The sequence below is a fragment of the Hippoglossus hippoglossus genome, chromosome 7, assembly GCF_009819705.1.
Source record: "Hippoglossus hippoglossus isolate fHipHip1 chromosome 7, fHipHip1.pri, whole genome shotgun sequence".
NCBI classification, from domain to species: domain Eukaryota; kingdom Metazoa; phylum Chordata; class Actinopteri; order Pleuronectiformes; family Pleuronectidae; genus Hippoglossus; species Hippoglossus hippoglossus.
The window spans coordinates 9881245-9901236 of record NC_047157.1 but is presented as its reverse complement, the minus strand read 5'-3'; the positions used below and the strand labels follow the sequence as shown (position 1 = coordinate 9901236).

Here is a 19992-nt window from a genome sequence, read left to right as displayed (position 1 = left end):
CGACACGCCCACTCATTTTGTAATTAGTTCGTGAATGGTTATATTTACATATTATCATACTGTATTTATAATAAAACAATCATGCATAAATAATTATTATAATACAATGAACGTTTGATTGATTAATTGATAATGGCTAAATTCCAGAAAAAGTTAATCATTATCAACCCTAACGATTTTTTGGTTTTTGCAAACCAACATTTAGAAAAACAAACAAAGATGTTGAGTTAACTTTTATTACAAACTCTGAAATCAGTCAGACTTGAGAAGATAGTGGCCTGAAGTTTTGACATTTTTGCTTGGTATTAACTTTTGTGTTTTATCATTAAACAAAATAGTTCAAAATGAATCAGACAATTGTTTAATCTATTGGTCATCAGTTAGTTTCTGTTCTGTACAGATTGGTTTGTGGGGGCTTGGGTAAATAATGAAACTGCCATGTCCACTCAGGGTCAGTAGGGGTCCAATAACAAATCTTTGTTTGTAAAAGAATTAAAATCTAAATTTCTACTTATGTTTTTATAGATTTGTTAATCGTGTTTTGTACTATAGTTTTATACTTCAATAAATGTATTGTTAGCTTGAGGTTGCAAGGACATTGCTGTATACACTCCAGTGTCTTATTTTTATTGATTGCTCGATTAGAAAATACATTTTTATTTGTGTCCGGATTACAGGTGCAGATTTGAAACAGACCGGATCTCAGCACATTCGTGCTGCATAATGTGCACTGTCCCATGTACAAAAATATATTTGGGTTTAAGGACAAGCAGCCAAAATTATGACTTCACATCTTTTACTTTGATTGCAGTTAAAAAATATATGAAGACTCCAAAAAATGCATTATACTTTGCAGGTGTTTTTTAAGGGGTTGGTGAGTTGATGTCAGAAATGCAAAATGTGCCCCATTTGAACAGTTCTCTTATCTTTCAGCACCATGCAGCTGTTTCATGTTAGGAGCCACATGGCTGTTGTGCTTTGGGATAAACACTTGAAGGTGCAGTCCCCCCCACTCCATGCTACTGTGTCATGGTGAAACTGGGTCACTCACATAAGGTTGGGCAGTGCAGTGGGGCAGTTAATACTGTGTTGGCACACTATCACACCTAACTATATTAGGCTGTAGCAGATGCACAGCTGGGACCTGCATGAGACGAGGTGCCAACATGATAATGTCAGAGGTGATGTGGGTCTCTGCAGCATGTGTTCGCACTGCAGTGAGTGTTGAGAAACATAAAAATGATTCTACAGACTTTTATGTAATCCCATTACTTCCTTTAAATTCACTTAAGTCAACCTTCGGACTCCTTTCAACATTTTACATTGATGGTACTCAGTGAGTAATCAATGACAAACTGAGGGTAGGAATAGAGCGTGTCAGCGCACTTCTTTTTTTAATCCACATTTGCAGCAAAGATGCTTGAGACTTAAAAAATGGACAGGTCGTCCCTGTAATCAATGAGCAGCACGAGTACTTATAGGGCTCGGCTGTATAATTGAAAATGTCACATTAGTGTAATACCAGAATAGAGCTCAGTGTAGTGTATACCCCCGCCAAGACCCTATAGTCCCCCTATGAAACCATTTTGATCTGCACCTAATTGCACACATATGAATATCTTTCCCCTTAACATGCCTCTCTTTGTTAAAGTGAAAAATAAAAAAACGTATCCAGATTTGCACCAATTTAATGGGTTCTTCTCTGATCCACACCACATCCTTCCAGCATGTTTTGTATTAATCTGTCCAGTAGTTTCTGCATAAGCTTTCTTACAAGAAAACAAATGGACAGAGGTGATAACAAGACCTAGGACTATGATAGCGCTTCAGTGTGGTGTACATTCCTAGAATTTCTCTATCAACTTTATATTATCAATTAAAAGGCATGGAATATCAAATCAATTATGTGAACCTCATAATTACTACTAATAATAATAATATACCTCAGTTGAATTCTGTCTCACAAAATCAAGAGTCAAGGTGGTTTTGTTATGTTGAAGTTAAAATTTTAAATTCATGAGCCTCCTGTTAAGTATTCATTGAACTCATCAGATTTAATCCTGGGGTTTTGTGTGTGTGTGTGTGTGTGTGTGTGTGTAATGAAGACACAAGACACAGGGTCCAGTTTTAAAAACTTTCAGTAACTCTATTTCTGTATTAATGTACAACCGTTGAAAATTACAGCAATTTTTTGTTTTTTTATTTTTTTTATTCCTTTTTTTAAACGATCTATCTATCAACAGCCATTTTCCAGAAGAAAGGTGAACAATGTGGGCAGGAAGAAAAGAGAAAGTAAAGAGCAAAAATAAAATGAGGAGGGGCTGAATGTAAAGAAAACGAGAGGAGAGCATGAGATGGAGGGGGGGGGGGGGGGGGGGAGGCAAATTACCAGGTGACATTATATTTTCTGCAGCTCGGTGCTTGAGCACGCGCGTGTCGTTATGTGCATGCTGTGTTGGTGCCAGTGGGTGGTGCTGTAGCGTGCGTCAAGTGAAAGGCTGAGATTACACTTGCTGCTTCAAAATAACTTCATCGTCTGATCAGCAGAGGTGCTAGTATTTAATGGAGGGGCTCAGGCTCTCGCTCGTTTCGACATCAGCTGAACACGATCAAGCACCAGTATAAGAACGTAAAGACACATGAATTCAGTAGTTTTACTTAGTTAATAATGACTAGCAACTGTATGCTGTCCGTCGTGGCTGGAGCACCTCATAACCAAGGGAGGGAGGTGTGCTTATAATGAAAACACTGGCGACAAAATCAAAAAAAAAGGAGTTGTTATGATAACACACATTTATCTTATTCTATAACATCTTGTACATATGAACATGCATCATACGTAAGGAAAACACTGTATTTTGTATGTGGGAGTATGTTGGACCACAAAGTCTTTTTTTTTTCCACACAAACACACCAAGTTCATGTCTACGGCTTCATCCATACTACTACGGTTAAAACGATCTCTAGCATTTTGGCTCCGCATTAGTTTTAAGCCCTGTCCATACTACTGGGCATGCGGGTGACAGGGAACACGGGAAGTGCTCGAATAATAGCTTGTCTCCTATGCATGTAAGCAGTAGTATCATTGGTAGCCAGGGCTAATGCTGGATGTCTTCCTCCAGAAGTGGGTCACTTGATAGGAGCCTGCCATAACATATATGCATATACATATCAGTGAAGGCTATATCGAGACCGAAAAAGACCCAGTCAGCAAGAGGCTGGGAGTGTCTCTGTCAATGTTTCCAAATATCGCTGTTTCTGCCCGTCCGGAGTTTTCAAATTAAAACGGGGCCAGCAGTGTTTCCAAAGTTCTCAGTTTTATCAGCTCTAAAACTCCAGAGTAGAGTGGACGCCAGGCGAATCCACAGCAGAATTGATGCGTTTTCAAATAAAAACTGTAGTGGCATGGATGTAGCCTATTAACAATCTGTGGCAGCGACACATTTAATCTGGGATTATTTCAACAACTGTTGAAGTTCAGCAGAGGAAAGTGACTCACAATGTGTGTAGATTTCAGTATTGCAGCTTTGTGTTCTGACCAACCGATTAAGTTCTACAGCTACAACTACCAACAAGGGCCTGCTAGTCACGATTGTCTATATAAAACCACCAAATGCAGGCCGACAATCAGCAACATCTCTCTAAAGAAAAATAATAATGTTATTTCTCCCACAACTTCTTCATCTGCTGAATAACAAAAGCAGTTTTATTAGCGCTTCTCTCTCTCTCTGTATTATTCCAGCATAACAGGAATAATCATGGAGAACAAAAGCTCTCGCTCTCACACTCTTTACAAACAAGCAACATGTTGCTTTTAGCTGCTCATATCAGCGTCTAAATGCTTAATGTGAAATAAAAGCATGCCCACTGTTTTCACACACTTGACGAAAACCTCAAAATTTGCCCTTAACGATCAGCTCGGAAAAGCTGCAACAAGTGTAACCACGGTGAATGTGATGCTCCGAAGTCAAAACGTGTTAATGAGGATGAGGACGAGAGGAGGAAGGTTGAGATACAATCGTGCCATTCTGTGACCCTGCAGCATTATAGGAGTGAGGGGAGAGAAAGACAGAAAGTGAGAAGCAAATGAGCAAGTGTAAAGAAGCAAAAGGGGTCAGTACGAATGCACCGAGAGATGGTCACTGAAAGAAGCAAAAAGGTAGGCGGGCGAGGAAGAAAGGAAGTAAGGAAGGAAGGAGGGAGATGCTGGTGCTTTGCAGTCGCGATGGGGCTTCAGGTGTCGTGGAAATCCTTCAGCAGCGTGCGTCGCCTCTGCTCAGCAATGTGCATCTGATTCTCCAGATCCTGAAAGAAACAGACAAACAATCCTTCACTGTAGTTGAATTATAACTCTCATTATTAATAAATTCCACAAAAAGACCAGAACAGTTACTGATCTTATTACTCTGGGCCACAGAGCTCCATTAGCTTCACTGTTATCCAAGAATGAATAAAAACAATTAATTGGCCTAAAAATGTTCCCTGTCCTAAGGAAAATTCTGCAGGTCCACACTTCAAGATGAAGGAAGAGTTTCTAGCCCCACAGCCATAACTAGAATGAACTTGGCACTGAAAGAACAACCCCCATAGACAGTTTTTACTGTGTAATATCTACCTCTGTACAATAGTTATTCACTGCAACAGCTGGCCCTGTGAAGTATCCTCTACAATTATGAAAATTACCTAATTTAATTACTAATGTAGCTTTGATTTGTTTGAAGAAATTTAAGGAAACAACTGGTTTTATCTACTTTTAGGTGATTTTAACTGTTACCGAAAACCTTGACTTCCCTCAAAACAGTGGTAGGTTCTCTGTAGTACTATAAAAGCTATTGATTGCCGACAGAATCAGTATAAAACAGAACCATAGTTAAAGTAAGTTGTCTTCTCGTACCCCTCTGTCACTGGCGGTGAGCTCCCCCTCGCCACTCACTACTCCTCTCTCATAGGTGTCGGCTCGCTCCACCTTCCACGACAGGTTTTCTATCTCTGCTTCCAGCTGAGCCTGTTGGTACTCGAACTGCGGGGGACCGATAAAAACATGGAAATCAGGCCAAATAAATCAATTCCCAGACTGAGAAAAAAACTAAGGTGATAAAAGACAGAGTGAATATTATTGAACAAAAACAAAACTGTGAGATAAAACCATCACAAGTCTGGATATGGTGAGAACAGTCAACACATTGTAATATATGTTCTGCATATACAACAGGTGGGGGGAGGGGTTTGTCTCTCACCAGTTTTTTGCGGGGGCCAGACTCCATGTAATAGGCGTAGGGGTACGTATACTGCAGTGTGTAGCGACACTGGAAACAAATAGACACAAAAGGAAATGTTCATTCAAAGACAGCGTCAAAATTGGTTAACAGTTTCTCAACATGGCTTCACGTGTGTATATCTACCAGAGATTAACTGGTTAATATTAAACCTCAGAGGTAAGAATGTCATGTTTAAGTGAAACATGACATTGATCTTCACTTTACTTCTGAAAGAGAAAGTGAATCTAGAGACCTTTGTTTTTCCAAAATATTTCACAACCAATGAACTTCCTCAAAACAAGTTCTGAAAAATGATTAACATTTTGTCGCACTTATTTTTGCCTGTGTGTTGTGTGTCTTCATTGAAATACTCTGACACAGTACACACACACAGTACGCGCACACAACACACACAAGCCATTAGTCTCATAGCTCTTTTTCTTTCTGACAGATTAAGGATTTAACTTTAAACAAACCTGTTATTTACTTACTTAAGAGTATCTTGATGGTTTGATAGAATAAAAAGTTCCAAACTAAATTCCATACAAAAGTTTAATTTGATATTTCTTGTGTACCATGTGCACCTGTCTTTCTGCCATCTTTCACACACCATTTCTCCATTCTCCCTTCCCTACATCACTCACTAACTCTGGAACAAGGATGCACACACAGCCACTCTCTACTGTGGAAGCACCTTAGCCAGTAGCTTTGCAGCGTTATGCAGGTACTGCCAGTCGATCCAGGTTCCCAGGTTGTTCATCACTCTCTCCTGGATCTTCTCCTGGATTCTCTGGTACGTCTGAGCCTCCAACTGCAGAGACTTGTTGTGATTCTCCCACTTGTGGAAAAAGAGAAGGAAAAAATAAATAAGGACATTCCTCTTGCGGATGTAGAGGCAAGTTTCTACGAAAGTGCAGGAGGAAATCTGTAATCTCCCTCTAGTTCGAAGGATGAAATTACAACAATTTTGACCAGATTGTCTCAGATTTTACACAAGGAAAGGGAGGAAAAATCAGTGAAATCAGATGTGAACTCACCCTTTCAAAGTAGAAGAGGTATTTCTTGAGGGCCTCTCTGGCCTGAGCCTGCTGGCTCTGGTTGACTATATCAGGGTTTTCTTTGTAGCGGCTGCACTCATAGTATTCACTGCCGTGAGTCTTCCAGTCACCAAGACACATCCAGCAGAAATCTGTGAGGAGACACAAAACATACGTGTGGACTCACAACTACAAACGTGTATAACACATCATGTTCAGTAGGTGACTCTTGTTTACTGTATATTAGTTCAATAAAGGTTCAGCTGAATTCTCAGGTCTAAATGTGATACAAATTGGATGATATTGACTGTGGTTGAAAAAATATTTACTACAGATGACGAACCAATTTAGTTTAACTGGATTCCAGATTTTTCATTCTAACCAAGTTTTATCTTTCACTTAGAACTTCTTGGAAGTGCAGTGATTCTTCTCCTTTTAACTCATGGCTATTTTATTGTGATGTATTTGGCCACTAAGTGGATGCAAAGTGCCTCAGAAGAGCAAGTTCATGCTTCACTGGCTCCTGCAGTTGGTGTAAAAGACAAACTACTTACCATGTTTGCACTTGGAGCATTGCTGAAAGAGACAAAGACATAAAAGGAAGTCATATTGGTGAACTGGAAACTTGATTTAACAACCGTTGACAAACTGACGACAATGTTTTTATACAAAACTATTTAGTGCTTGATTTAAAACATTTAGAGGCAATGAAAAATATAATAGAGAAGCACTCAGTAGAGCCCACACCTCTACCAAGGCCAAACAGTATGTTTTTACATCAGGATCCACAATTTATTTCCAGAAAAATGTATGAAAAAATGTTTTAAAAAATGCCTCCTGTTGTGAAAAATCACAGATTTTTCTCCTTGTAACCAGACCAGCACCAACATATCACATGTTCTTCCCTGACTCATTCCCTCCAGCAAGTTTGATAAATTGATTCAGTACAAACAAGACGCAGGTGAAAACTTAACCTTGGTGGAGGTAGTAAACAAACAGCTAATGTGTATCTACCCAGTAATGTGTCAAACTATGAGAGTGGAGGACTTCAGCTCTCAGAATCTAAATATATATTTTTAGTGTTTCCTGTGTTCTGGGAAAGTGTGATTTTCAGCTCTGACTCACCATGTGATTGCACCCTCCGTTCTTCTCAATGCAGATATTGCACTTTGGACACTAGGAGAGAAATGCACAATATTATGATTATGATTTCAATCTGTGCAGCAGATGACTGTACGGGAAAAGAATGTTTTCAAACTGTAAGGTTCTGTATGGCAATGTGAATGTGTTTGCAAGTGTGTTCAAGTAACAGTAGCTACAGTATGTATTTGGTGTGTTTCTGTGTGTTCACATGCAGTTCCATCATACATCTTTAGTGTGTGCGCTGATATAGTTGGCTGTCTCTGAGTCGTCCGCACACTTGGTCAGCCATTTTCGGATTGTTGCACAGTCTGTGGGCGCATGGTACATCTGACGGCATTTAAAACTGAGAACAGAGTCAGAGATTTAAATCATCAACATTTGCAGGGATATTTACACATTTACAGCCCCATGGTAAACTCAAATGTAAAAAAAAAAGCACTATTGTGCAAATATGCAACAGTATAACATTTATACAAGAAAGACATTTAAATGCCAGCATGGGATTTGCAAAAGCCCATAGCACAGAATCTCTGGACTGACTCTGAATTAGATTAATAGCGGCTAACACTAATAGTTCAACAACACTTGTGCGTGTCTCCTACCAGAAGACTTCACTGCAGCGACTACACTGCACCCTGCGCGCCCGGGGCTCCTGCACCTTGATGACGATGGGACAGTCTGCACCTGGACACAACTGCAACTGGAAGTGACTCTGCAGGTCAGAGAAAGAGACCAAGATGTGTGAGGTAAGTTGGGTAACACATAAAGAATGTCAAAATGGAGATGAACTATTAATATGACCTGTATAACTCTCCATCCTTGTGTAGAACAAAGCTGAGCTAGTTATAAATTGAAAGTTATAAATTACTTTCAACTTAAACATTAAAAAAAGTCTAATTTCACAATTGACATCAATCGAATGAAGATTGAACTGGGTTCTGTGGATTGACAGGGACAGTCTTACTGGAAAGAGGTGTAAATGTAATTTTTCAACATTGTGAGCATCAACAACAATCAAGGTTCATCAAGAACCTGAGGAACTACAACTGGCAATGTATTGCTTTGTAATTTGGGTGAATGATCCATCAAGAAAAAGCAAACGTCTAATATGAGATATCATAACTTGCTTAATAACTTAAAATATATTTAGATGAGAACCCAGCTGATGGACAGTGATGCATGTGAGAGAGATGACTCAGATTTACTGCTGCATAAAAAGATTCAAAGAGTCACTCATGGAAACACAAGGGCTTACTGAGTTAGCTCACTCCCTCTTCACATGTCTCTGACGTCTCATTTGCTACACATGCAGAATTTGATGCAGCATCTGAGCGAAGAGCTTCAGCACACACACACACACCTCAACATAGTCTCTGAAGAGGTAGCGTCTATATTTGTCCTTCAGCTCCTCTCCTGGCAGCAGCGGCAGGACAAAATCTTCAGGCATCTGCAGGGAACATTCCTGAGCCATACACGAGATACCTAAAAAAAAAAAAAACAGTTTATTATGAACAGCCCCGAATCCCTGAATGTTGGAGAAGCAGCACATACACACAAAGCCCACATACACACAAAGCAACAAATGATTTAAAATCCATTTGTGACTGAGAAAGTTCCTCTGTAGACGTGTGTGTGAGGTGTCATGGTTTCTAGAGTTACTGGGACCTAGAAAGTGGTTCTGTCATCATAAATGCATCCTTCGTCCAGCTGAAATACTTATCAGACCCGCAAGGACCCAGTTGCATGGACAGACTTTTTCAGAGAGGCCGTTACAAAACTATCACAGGGGCACAAAAGTTTAGTGTGGACAAATACACTCTTGCATGCGCACACAAACACAAAATGTCCTCACTATGATAGTATTGAACAAATTGGCCCTCATAACGTTAGCTATGCATAAGCTGCTTTCAGACATGCACTGGACTCAGCAGTTCCTCTGTATTTTCTGCAGAGGAGGTGCATGTGTGGACGCAAATGTCTCAGTGAGACGCTCCACAGTTTCTGCAGACTTTATCCACCTGACCTTCTAGTATAATGTCTGTAGAAATCCAGGAGAAGTTGATGTGTGAACACAGCGGAGGATCCCCCGCTGGATTCACTGCCAGGAAGTGATTGATGACCCTTCTAACTCAAAACAAAAATCTTCCGGTGAAAAAGTGGTGACTGCAAAAAGACGATTAACTCAATTGCCAGTAGGGGATATTTCGGATGTGTAATGTTCAACATCATGAACACATCAAAAACTGAGGTGCTCTCTCACCTCGCTGTCTTGCCAAATCAGCATGTTCACCTAGGTGTCATGTTTCCATCACTGCCGATCAGAGCTGGAGCCTATAAAAACCTGTGTCTACCGCAGAGTCATTTCACCTGGACTTGAATGCTGATTGTTTCCATTCCCATTGCAGACAAAAGTCAGATGTTAGTAGGTGTTTGTGGGGTTTTTGACCAGTGGAAAGGGGCCATATTCACAAACACTTGTCATCATAAGGGTACTGAAGGAGCGGGCCCGCCTGGTAAAACTAACACCATAAAGAGAAATCTCATCCTATTACATCTTCCGTGTCATCAAAGTCACAGCATGAAATTTAAACACAAACATGAAAAGACACACAATTGAGGTCATGTGCACAGACATGCATCACACAGGATAATTTAGTGACTGATTTAGGGAAGCTTGCTTTGTTAAATCAAATAGCAATCTGCAAACCCTGCTGGTCTGGCAGGGAAGCAAAGGCTGAGATAAACGTTTGAAAGGATCAGAAGCTGAAACTGTGATGAAACCCTGAGCGGACAAACGCGCACACACACACGAGCAGACACTTGGGATCTCAGATCAAAATGTGACTCAACCACTTTAATACCAGCTTTAAAGACTACACACACATAGACACACTACTCACCCACTCCTATGCCGTCTTTGACCAAAACAGTGCAGTGCTGCTCCCAGCATCCTTTGCAGAAGGAGTGCTGACAGGGCAGTGCCAGCAGGGATTCTCTCCGTACGGCCTGTAGACACACGCCACACTGGAGGGACTGAGGGGCCTGAAAACACAGATACATAAATCATCAACACACCAGCAAACACACACACACAAAAAACCCTGCACTAAAGAGATTGTAAGGGTCTACACACAAACTCGTTGACATGCATGTTAGATGTGAAATTTAATAATATACTCAAAAAGGTAACAGGGAAATGACATCTGAAGCACTGGTAACAAATTTGAATGCCGTATAAAACCTTCTAAATAGAACCAATCGTGCAACATATCAAAACCTTGCTATAAGCAAGGGAAATTATTATTGCATCCATGTATTATTCTCTCTACTCTCTTTGATTAATCAAATTATGTTTTAATAAATCAACAAATTACTTTGTCTACAATACACAAAATAATGCTACTTTGCCTTATCACCTCTCACTGTCTATTTTGACAGTGAATAAAGAAATCTGAAGTAGAAAATTATATCAAATTACATATTATGTAAATTAATCAAGTGATCTTTTCCAACGCATTATAATAACCAGAAAACATTTGCTGCATATATGTGAAGAGCAGTTAATCAACAAGAAACCAATACATTTAAATTACAGCTTTAAACTAGCAACAATGTAGAAGTATACTCCATTATGGATTTTATACCAATACATGTGAATGCCTCAAGAAATACGTTGGTTATATCTTTGTCCACAAAATATATGAAAGATATAAAAAATATTACATGTAAGACCAAAGCAAGTGCATGTTATTTTTGTTTAAGTCTATTAAGGAGTCCTGATTTATCACATCTGATCCGTTACTCACAGTGACTGATCTGCAGGTGCTGCTGGGCTGGACCAGAGCATCTGACAACATCAGGGACGAGTTGGACTTAAATCTGTGGGGGAACACAGACACAAAAAAATCAGTCATAGGAGGATGAGACACTGAACCAGTTAAAGCTGCAGCACAGAAGAATGAAGGGGAGAGAGAAAGATAAGACAAAACCAAAGACAGAACGATGAGAACCTTGAATATGACAAAATAAAGTAGTTGCAGATGGGAATAAGAGACAGAAAGATAGCAAGGTAACGAAAGTGACTAGAAGGAAGTACAAGAGAAGAGCGAGAGGCTCATGAGAAAAGGGGAGAAAGAAGCAGCGAGCAGGTGATGATAAAAAAAGGCAGGAATGGGGAAGAACATAAGAGACATACCTGTCCTGTACTTGTGAAACCTGCCAGTGAAAATGCACCAGGATCAGTTTTGCTACTGCTGGCAAAACCTGAGGGACAGAGACAGAACAAAGTCAGAGAGACAAAGAGACTATGAAGCTGCTTCAAATGACATTTAGGTCAGGGCAATTACATGTTGCTTCACTCACAGATAAGTCACTTGGCTGTCTTTATAGTCAGCTAATCTGCACTCAGCTGCCCAGTCTGCCTGTTCTTACTGTAATGGATAAAAGCCGACACTACTTCTGATGAGCAGGAAATACATCATTATCATGACCCTGCTGCAAACACTGTTAAAGTTATATTTTTTAAAAGATGATCCGATTCCAGCATTGGGAATTTAGAGTTGGGCATCTGTGAGCATGTGAATCTTTTTTCCGATCAGATACAATGTCTTCCAAGAGTTACGCCCAGATGAAATTTCATTTTTTTTCTTCCTGGAAATTAAGTCCTCACCACTCAAAAGCATCTATTGTGCTGTACTGCCTCTGGAAAGCACTGTCTTTAGAGTGGCAAAGAAGAAGTGATTTCCGGCAGTGTAGCATTAGGGTTAAGTAGCATATAGCTATTAAAATACGTTATGAAACTTTTACAACTACAACATACAATTTTTGTAAATGCATTGGTATTGGATCCATACTCAACATCAGCCGAGATCAGATTCAGTATCAGGAAGGAAGAATGGTATTGGAACATTTCAAATTTTCTTAGTCCTGATGTTTATCTTGGCTACTGAACTAACTAACATAATAGTAAAACAAGTATTTGATTAATTGATTATTTCACAAAAAGACAACGTATCAGTGGAAATCTGTGCCGCCATTACAATGAATAAAATATAGACTCTAAAATGTAAATATCTGCCTGTTCTTTTGTTTATTTGTTACTGGCAAGGCGTAATAAGACAAAATATTATACACATACAAGACACAGTTTTAAAGACAAAAGGCTGCACTGACTCCATGAACACCCATCTTGGTGAATTATTAGCCTAGAAAACAGAAATGTAATTTAGGCATCGACGTCACTGTTGCTCAGCTGATGTAGTCTCCAAGCTTTTACTGTACACTGTATATTATATGAGGCAGGAAGCTAAAGGTGTATATAACAACATTAGCATATCACCTACAGGCCAGGTTAAAACTATTGGCGAGTTCAACAACCTCAACAGGGAATTCCTTCTTTGACCTACTGCCATCAAGAAAAACACACACTTGCTCTTCTGGGAGCTGCTCAGCGCTTCTATCACAAGACTGAGCTGCTCCCAGGTGTTAGTATGTGCGACTGAGAGTGTGAAGTATGGTGTTACTGCATACCAGTATGTACAATGACCAAATTTAGCCCAAGTAAACAAGAGTAAAACATAAAGAAATACATGGTTTAGCATAAAATACCATATTTTAAAATGATGTAACCTCATGATGATTATCCTTCCCAGTGTAAGAATAATTCATGAATATTAATGTGCACCGCTTCCTATCTCCCATGACCGAGCGGGCTTACAAAGCAGCAGCCTTGACGGTGAGGGCTGTAAACGTCACCTCACCAAGCTTTTTGACGACATAGCCGACACTGCGCTGTACAGGTGGGGCGAGATGGCCGAATCTAACCAATCTGTCAGATAAAGACAAGGAGGACACCCTGGACATGCCCATTGTTCTCGAGGACATATTCGACTCCGCTCTTGCTTCTATGCAAAAGCGGTGCGAGGCGAAGAAAAAGGAGGATAAGGCTTTGCAGCTCTGTCTCCCGCGGAAAACACCTGCTATGGGACCATCACCCCCCCAGGCATACTTTCGCTCAGGTTGCCTCGAGGAGCACCCTCCCTGCCTTCCGCATCCCTAAGCCCCCCAGGGCAAAGTTACTGGTTGCAAGCTCCTCCGGCCCTCCTGACACCAAGCCCACTTGGCCTAAGGGCCCTTAAATCCCCCCTTGATCCAGGCTGCTCAATCACACGTTTGACCAGAATTGCACATATTTCAATTTTTCGTGCTGATTTGGTCACATGAGAAACCTACGATACCAAAATTAATGGAGATATGTGCTAAACAAGTTTGCACTTTTATGGGGAGACTTTGACTGGTCACGTCTCCTTTAATTAAGGACACAGAAAAATTGTTCTCAAATTGTTTTAAAGGTCTTTCTAGTTACATAATTAACTTATCAGTATGCTATCCCGAATATTAAAAACAGCAGCATTATAAATGTTTTGAACAGTTAAAGTCGAATTGCAAAAAATATTAAAAACTTTGACAAATCTTTACAAAAATTTGTTTATGATTTCGTTTTGAGTTATTCCTGGAATATCATTACTTACTGTGGCACGTGACGTTGCCATCGGGGTTTCCCCCAACAACAGCCAGAGACAAACCATTCAGGTTTCAACATCTTTTATTAATGCAACAGGAGCCAACATAAATTCTAATAAGCAACATAAATTGTCCGACAGCATAGGGAAACGTGGCTCAGCTCAGCTCTCTCTCTTTGTCTTCTAGAGTTTTCTTCCTCCTCAGTGGCAGCTCTCCTGCTGCCTTTATATATCCAGAGAAGTTATCAGCCAGGAGCTATCAGCTGCCCTGATAGCCCCTTGGTACAGCTGGACGTGCTCCCTGAGCCACCCCCATGCCCACACTTACCTCACTAACTCCTTACAATATTGTTGAACAGCAGTTGGTGATCAGCGTGTCAGGCAGAAGCAAAATACCAATGCAAATCGAAACTATTTTCTATGTACAATGTTAACATAAATGCGCAACTTTTCTGTGCTGTTTATTCTGTAAAATAAAAGTTTTCATTTCAGCAAACAAAAGTGCAGATGCAGATGTGACTGTGAAAGGCTCATATTGGCCAACCCATAACTCGGTCAGACTCTACTACCATAAGAATATTTTATTTAATTGGGGGATTTTTGCCAATAGTGCAGCTTTAAAGAAATCCAGCTTCACTCACCTTTAGTGCAGCAGCCACAGCGTTAACCTCTTCCGTCAGCATCCGTTGACTCTCTTTATAGTTCAGACAAGTGAAATGGTACTCCTCTGGGTCAAAGGAGTCAGCGCCCTGTTGCTCCACATCGCCGGCCACGCCCTCATAGTAGCCTGCAATGTCACCCTGATCGTCCTCCTCTCCACCGTCGTCGTCGTCATCCTCCTCCTCAGAGTTCACCCCGAAGTCTTCCTCATTGCTGTCCGACGCCTGGCTGTTCATGTCCACAGACATCCAGTCGACTGAATCAAACACCCGTACAGGTAGAAGGCCCGCCCACCTGTCGGATCCTAGTGTTCCAGTTGGCTGAAATTACTCTTTCTAAAGCCCCACCTTCGTGCTCCTCTCTGCCGAACTGCTCCACCTGATCGCGTCACCTCGTAGGGTCACCCTGTCTTCTCGTCTGAATGAGGCGCGTAAGAAGCACACTCAGCAGCAACGGAAGAAGCAGAAGAAGTCACACTCCCCGTCACTCATTTGGAAAGATGGTTTTAGGGTGATCTAAGGAGAGAAAAAAGACTGCAGAAATGGAAAGAGAAGGAGGGAAAGAGTGGAGAGGAATGTGATAGATGGGTGAAAAAGAAAGGGGAAAAGAGATAGGAGTTAGTAAGAAGTAAGCTTATTTACATTAACCTCACAGACGTTGTGTACTAATGGAGGGAATCTCTAAATGATCATAGAGGCTAGCAATGTTCTTAAGAGGAAAAGAAACAGTCACAATCAGTTGCTGACATGAAGCCAAGCAGTCTGCATTATCACTACAGAGAAGGTCCAACAGAAAGCTGTGTCTGAAAGACCGAGCTATAAAACATCTAAAGAAGTGCAAGTTGTACGGTACTTAGTTCCATTTTAGAATACATCTCCTGAGTGCTCAGCCACATTTGAACAGAGATAAAATATTAAAATATATTTAACTGTACTTCGTTAATGATCTGATCTTTGAAGGACAAACAAAATTCTTGAAATACCAAACCCCATTACAACCTGCAATAAATAAATGTACAAATGTACAAAAAATCTACACAATGAGCTGAGATTTTTTTATTTATTTTTGACAGATACAATGGCAAGAAAATACCTTGTGAACTCTTTGGAGTGAACTGTTAGCACTTATTGGAGATAGATAACATGTGCTTAAGCTAATAACAGACTTGTAATCCTAAGAGTCTTTATATAACCACACCCATTAAACACCTGCAGTGCTGGTGGAAAAAGTAAGTGCACCCTTGGATGTAATATCTGGCCGAACCTCCTTTAACAGCAATAACCTCAAACATGAGCTTTGGAATCCATGGATCAGAGCAACATAATGTTCAGAAGTTTTGGACCATTCTCCCTACATAACTGCTTCAGCTCAGGCATATTCTTAGGGATGTCCACCCAAATTCTACTAAGGCTCCATCCATACCACAGCGTTATCATTTGAAAATGCATCAACTCTGCCTTGGATACACACTACTACGGCGGTTTAGAGACGCTAAAACAGTAGATTGGAAACACTATTTTAGTTTGGATGGGCAGAAACAGAGATGCTTGGAAACGACGACATTGACACTCACTACCGCTTGCTGATTGGGACTTTTCGGTCATAACATAGCCTTTGGTGATTTGTGAAATTCTGAAACCCTCCAAGGCCAAGAGTAAATTAGCCAAGCATGACAGGCATTCGGTTTTTGTGTCCAAACCAGACCCATGCCCGATGTTTTCCCGTTTTACAGGAACATGCAGGGTTTAAAAAATCAAGTAAATAAATCAGCAAACGTGACTGAAGCCGACCCAACCAGAACCTGGATATCAATTCAAATATTTTGCCAAACCCGGGTGGTCCCGAATGGCTCAGACCAGGTATCCACACTCTAGTATGAAGTGCTCTTTTCCCTCCATACATAGTCTTGCATGTTCTTCCTAAACAATTCAACCATTGTTTCATCAGTCCATGTTTTCCCAGAATTTCAAGGTGGTCTTTGGCAAACTTCTGGCATTTGTGTGATGTGTTTCTTTGGAGATAAGTGGCTTCCTCCTTAATGTCCTGACCATAAACTGTATATAAAAATGGAGTTGGCTTTGCAGTGTACTTAAAGGGATAGTTTACACAAAAATGAAAATTCACTCATAATCTCCTGTTACGTTAGCGTGTGGATCCCAGAGGACATTAGGGCTAAAAACATGGTGTAAATTATCTTGTTTCGCTTTGAATTTGAATGTCAGGGCTTACAGACACTTGGAGGACACAACAGTTTTTTTTTACGTTTGAAGAATTGGTCAACATTTACTTTAATTGTATTGGATTTGGCTGCAACGCGTTTTACCCCTGAAACTCCAAAAGTGTTTTCTGGACTCAAACACTTCACCTACCCTTCCATCGGCATAGTGGTGAGTAGATAAGTGAATCTTAATTTCCGGGTGAACTATCCTTTTAAGCACTCAGACTTATCCCTTGCTTCTCTAAATATGGTTACTTCCTTTTTCAAAACATCAAGAAGGCTACCGAAATGCATGAGTCACAGTTTTAAGATGAAGGGTTATTTTTGATTTCAGTAGTATTTTCTTATACCAAACATTGATGTTCCTTTTGTCTGGAGAATATGATCTTTAGGCCGGGACATCTGCATAGCATCACAATGCTTTATTTATTTATTTATTTATTTATTTTATTTTACTTTACCCTTTAAATTACAGCTCTTGTGATTTGGATAGTCCACTTGGATATTTCAATAGTATTTTGATTAATTTTTGAAACACTAATATTTTACATATTTAGTCAGCCTACGGCATTTGGATAAAAATGCTAGTTTGTTGAGTTATGGCACTCAAAGCAGCATAATCGACAGTCAAAAACTATTACATTACACAAACTATTGTATTTTTAAGTATGATGTCTTAAAACACAATATAGTGCCTGGTATTGCTACAGGGACACAAACACCCTCTGCCACTTACTACAAAACTGTAGACTGTTTCATCCATCCTCTCCCTTCATTAGAGATTAAATGCTGTACTAGAACCCAAACTGGTATGTCCTATTAACACTGAATATAACACCAGAATTTGTTTTACTTACAAAATAGTGTGGCCTGACAATTCTACCCGACGCCCTCACCATGTTATTTGTTTTTCTACCTTATGAACAATTAACACCCTCCTCCTTATTATTTTCTTCGACTTCTCTCTTTCAGTGTTCCTTCCTCTACTCCCTGTGCCTGCCTCCAACTTCATTAAAGTTCACAAAGACATATCCTGTATTTTTCTACCCAACAATGTTGTTGATCAACTGTCCACGTGAAGGACACAAGGCATGGATGAAGGCTTAGTGCGACGATTTAGAGGATTAGTTGAAGATGCTTTAGCTTCGGGGATGAGGGAGACACACAAACCATACCTTTAGTTTACTTGGTGGCAAACTAGGCATTTAAACCCCAAAAGTGCAAGCAAACAACAGAAAAGCAACGATGCATGACTGGATCAGGACATTAATTGCAGCAAAGGACCTGGCCAACACATCTTTCTATTTTTGTGTACAACTATAATCATTCGGGGGACTTTTTTTATATTGAGAAGCATGATACATTTCTCTCAATGATCCAGGACGTTGTCCCCGAGAACAATGTCCAATAATATTTGAGACTGTCATTTTAGAACTACCACCACACTGAACTTCAGCTTCACAAGTAGTCAGGGGATTTTTCATTCCTAAGAAAGAGATCAAATGTGATATGTATTGTCATGTTTTTCCCCAGCGTTGGTTTACAGTGTTGTATCCCTGCAGGGTTTCTGATTAGAATCCCGGTTCGGCTGGGGTCTTTCTCTGTGGAGTTTGCATATTCTCCACATGTCTGTGTGGGTTTTCACTGGACACTCTGGCTTCCTCCCATAGTCCAAAGAAGTGCATATTGGGGATTAGGTTGATTAAAGACTGTAAATTGTAGTTCATCTCTATATTGGCCCTGTGATACGCAGGTAATCTGTCCAGGGTGTACCCCGTCTAACACCCACTGTCAGCTGGGATTGGCTCCATTTCCCCCTGCAACCCTTCAAAAGGATAAGCGGTATAGATAATGGATGGATGTTTTTCTTTTCCCCTAAAATCACCCAACCAATTTGCAGAACAATGACATGTATCTCCAGGTATATAATACATCGTAGACGTTTAATAGCAATGCTGTGCAGCAGCAGTGACGTGTCCACATTGATCAAGTTCATGTCACAATGGGGTTCTCCTTGTCTCAGTTTCTTCATATCCACATTATGGTATTTAAATGGGGAGGGACTAATAGTTTGGCCATACCTGTCTCCCACTCCAAAAAACGAACCTCCTCACTGATCTGCAGACACATCATTGCAGTTTACTGGCACCGGGGTTAACCCGAGGCTCCGCAGTAATAATCACATGGATAGAAAACAAGGTTAGCCGGGGAAGGCGGACAGCCAGCCGGCCCCGGTGTGAGCCAGACGAACGCTCACATTCCGCCCGTTGCAGGCTAAAAATAGGCAGAAAACTGGGTGACACACATCTTGCTAGGCTAATGTATCACAGTGACTCAGAGGCAGCGTTGATAACAAGACGTAGGTGCTGGAGGGGACAACGGAAATAAACTAAGTGAAAAGCGGCTCGCTTGTCGCTGGACATCGGCCCCGAAGCAGTAAACGACGGCGGCGAAGTGAAACACCACACGGCGAATGGCTAATAACTTACCGTTAGCCACATTAGCTTCCAGGCTAGCGTGCTAGCACTTGTACTAAGCAGCGAAGTAACGGAATGCCAAACCAACGAGTTAAACTGGGAGATGCTAACAGAATAAACTCACTGAGGTTCTCAAGAACACACGTTAATTTTGTCCCCTAACAATAATATATATATATATATATATATATATATATATATTAATGGCTGACTAGGTGAGCCACCCCCTTTAGCGCTCCCTCACGCTGCTCCACCGCCTCTCACGCACTATAGTCCGGGGATTGAGATGTAAACAAGGCCCGCTGGAGCGCAGGAGTAATCAGACATGTTTCAACAAACGCAGCGTTCGTTTCCCCCGGTTGAGTTCGGTGGTGTTTACCTGTGGGAGCAGCGTCGGCTCGGCCGGCGGTGACAGTCAGGAGTGGGTTTAGTGTGGAGAGGAATCCAGGGAGCGAGTAACACAGTGTTCGCCTGGATGGTAGGCGGAAGATAGACGGTTACAGGGGTGCTTATCAGTGACGTCACATCCGCCTTTCATTGTCTCCTCTCCTCTCTCCTCTCCTCTCCTCTCCTCTCCTCTCCTCTCCTCTCTCCTCTCTCCTCTCCTCTCATCTCGTCCCCTCTCTTCCCCTCTTTATAACATTGACTACTTTATAAATAAAATAATTCTGTAAATTT

At 40.8% G+C, this 19992-nt stretch overlaps 1 protein-coding gene across 1 annotated transcript; it reads right to left on the bottom strand.

The window, feature by feature from the left end:
• Positions 1-2120: 2120 nt before the first annotated feature.
• On the bottom strand, positions 2121-19831 carry arih2 (ariadne homolog 2 (Drosophila)). The gene is made up of 15 exons (XM_034590639.1): positions 19694-19831; positions 14601-15152; positions 11634-11701; positions 11245-11317; positions 10339-10480; positions 8799-8920; positions 8041-8150; positions 7664-7781; positions 7421-7471; positions 6850-6871; positions 6296-6447; positions 5953-6096; positions 5238-5306; positions 4895-5020; positions 2121-4305 (listed from the first exon to the last, which is right to left on the bottom strand). Exons 2-15 carry the CDS (start codon positions 14865-14867, stop codon positions 4234-4236), a joined length of 1536 nt encoding a protein of 511 aa, XP_034446530.1. The 5' UTR covers positions 14868-15152; positions 19694-19831; the 3' UTR covers positions 2121-4233.
• Between the last annotated feature and the right edge of the window lie 161 nt (positions 19832-19992).

Coding starts and splice junctions, on each gene's coding strand:
- arih2 (XM_034590639.1), bottom strand. CDS start 14,867: ATGTCTGTGGACATGAACAGCCAGGCGTCGGACAGCAATGAGGAAGAC. Junction 6,097..6,295: donor ACCTCTTCTACTTTGAAAGG/GTGAGTTCACAT, acceptor TTTTTCCACAAG/TGGGAGAATCACAACAAGTC. Junction 4,306..4,894: donor TCACCGCCAGTGACAGAGGG/GTACGAGAAGAC, acceptor TGTTTCTTTCAG/GATCTGGAGAATCAGATGCA.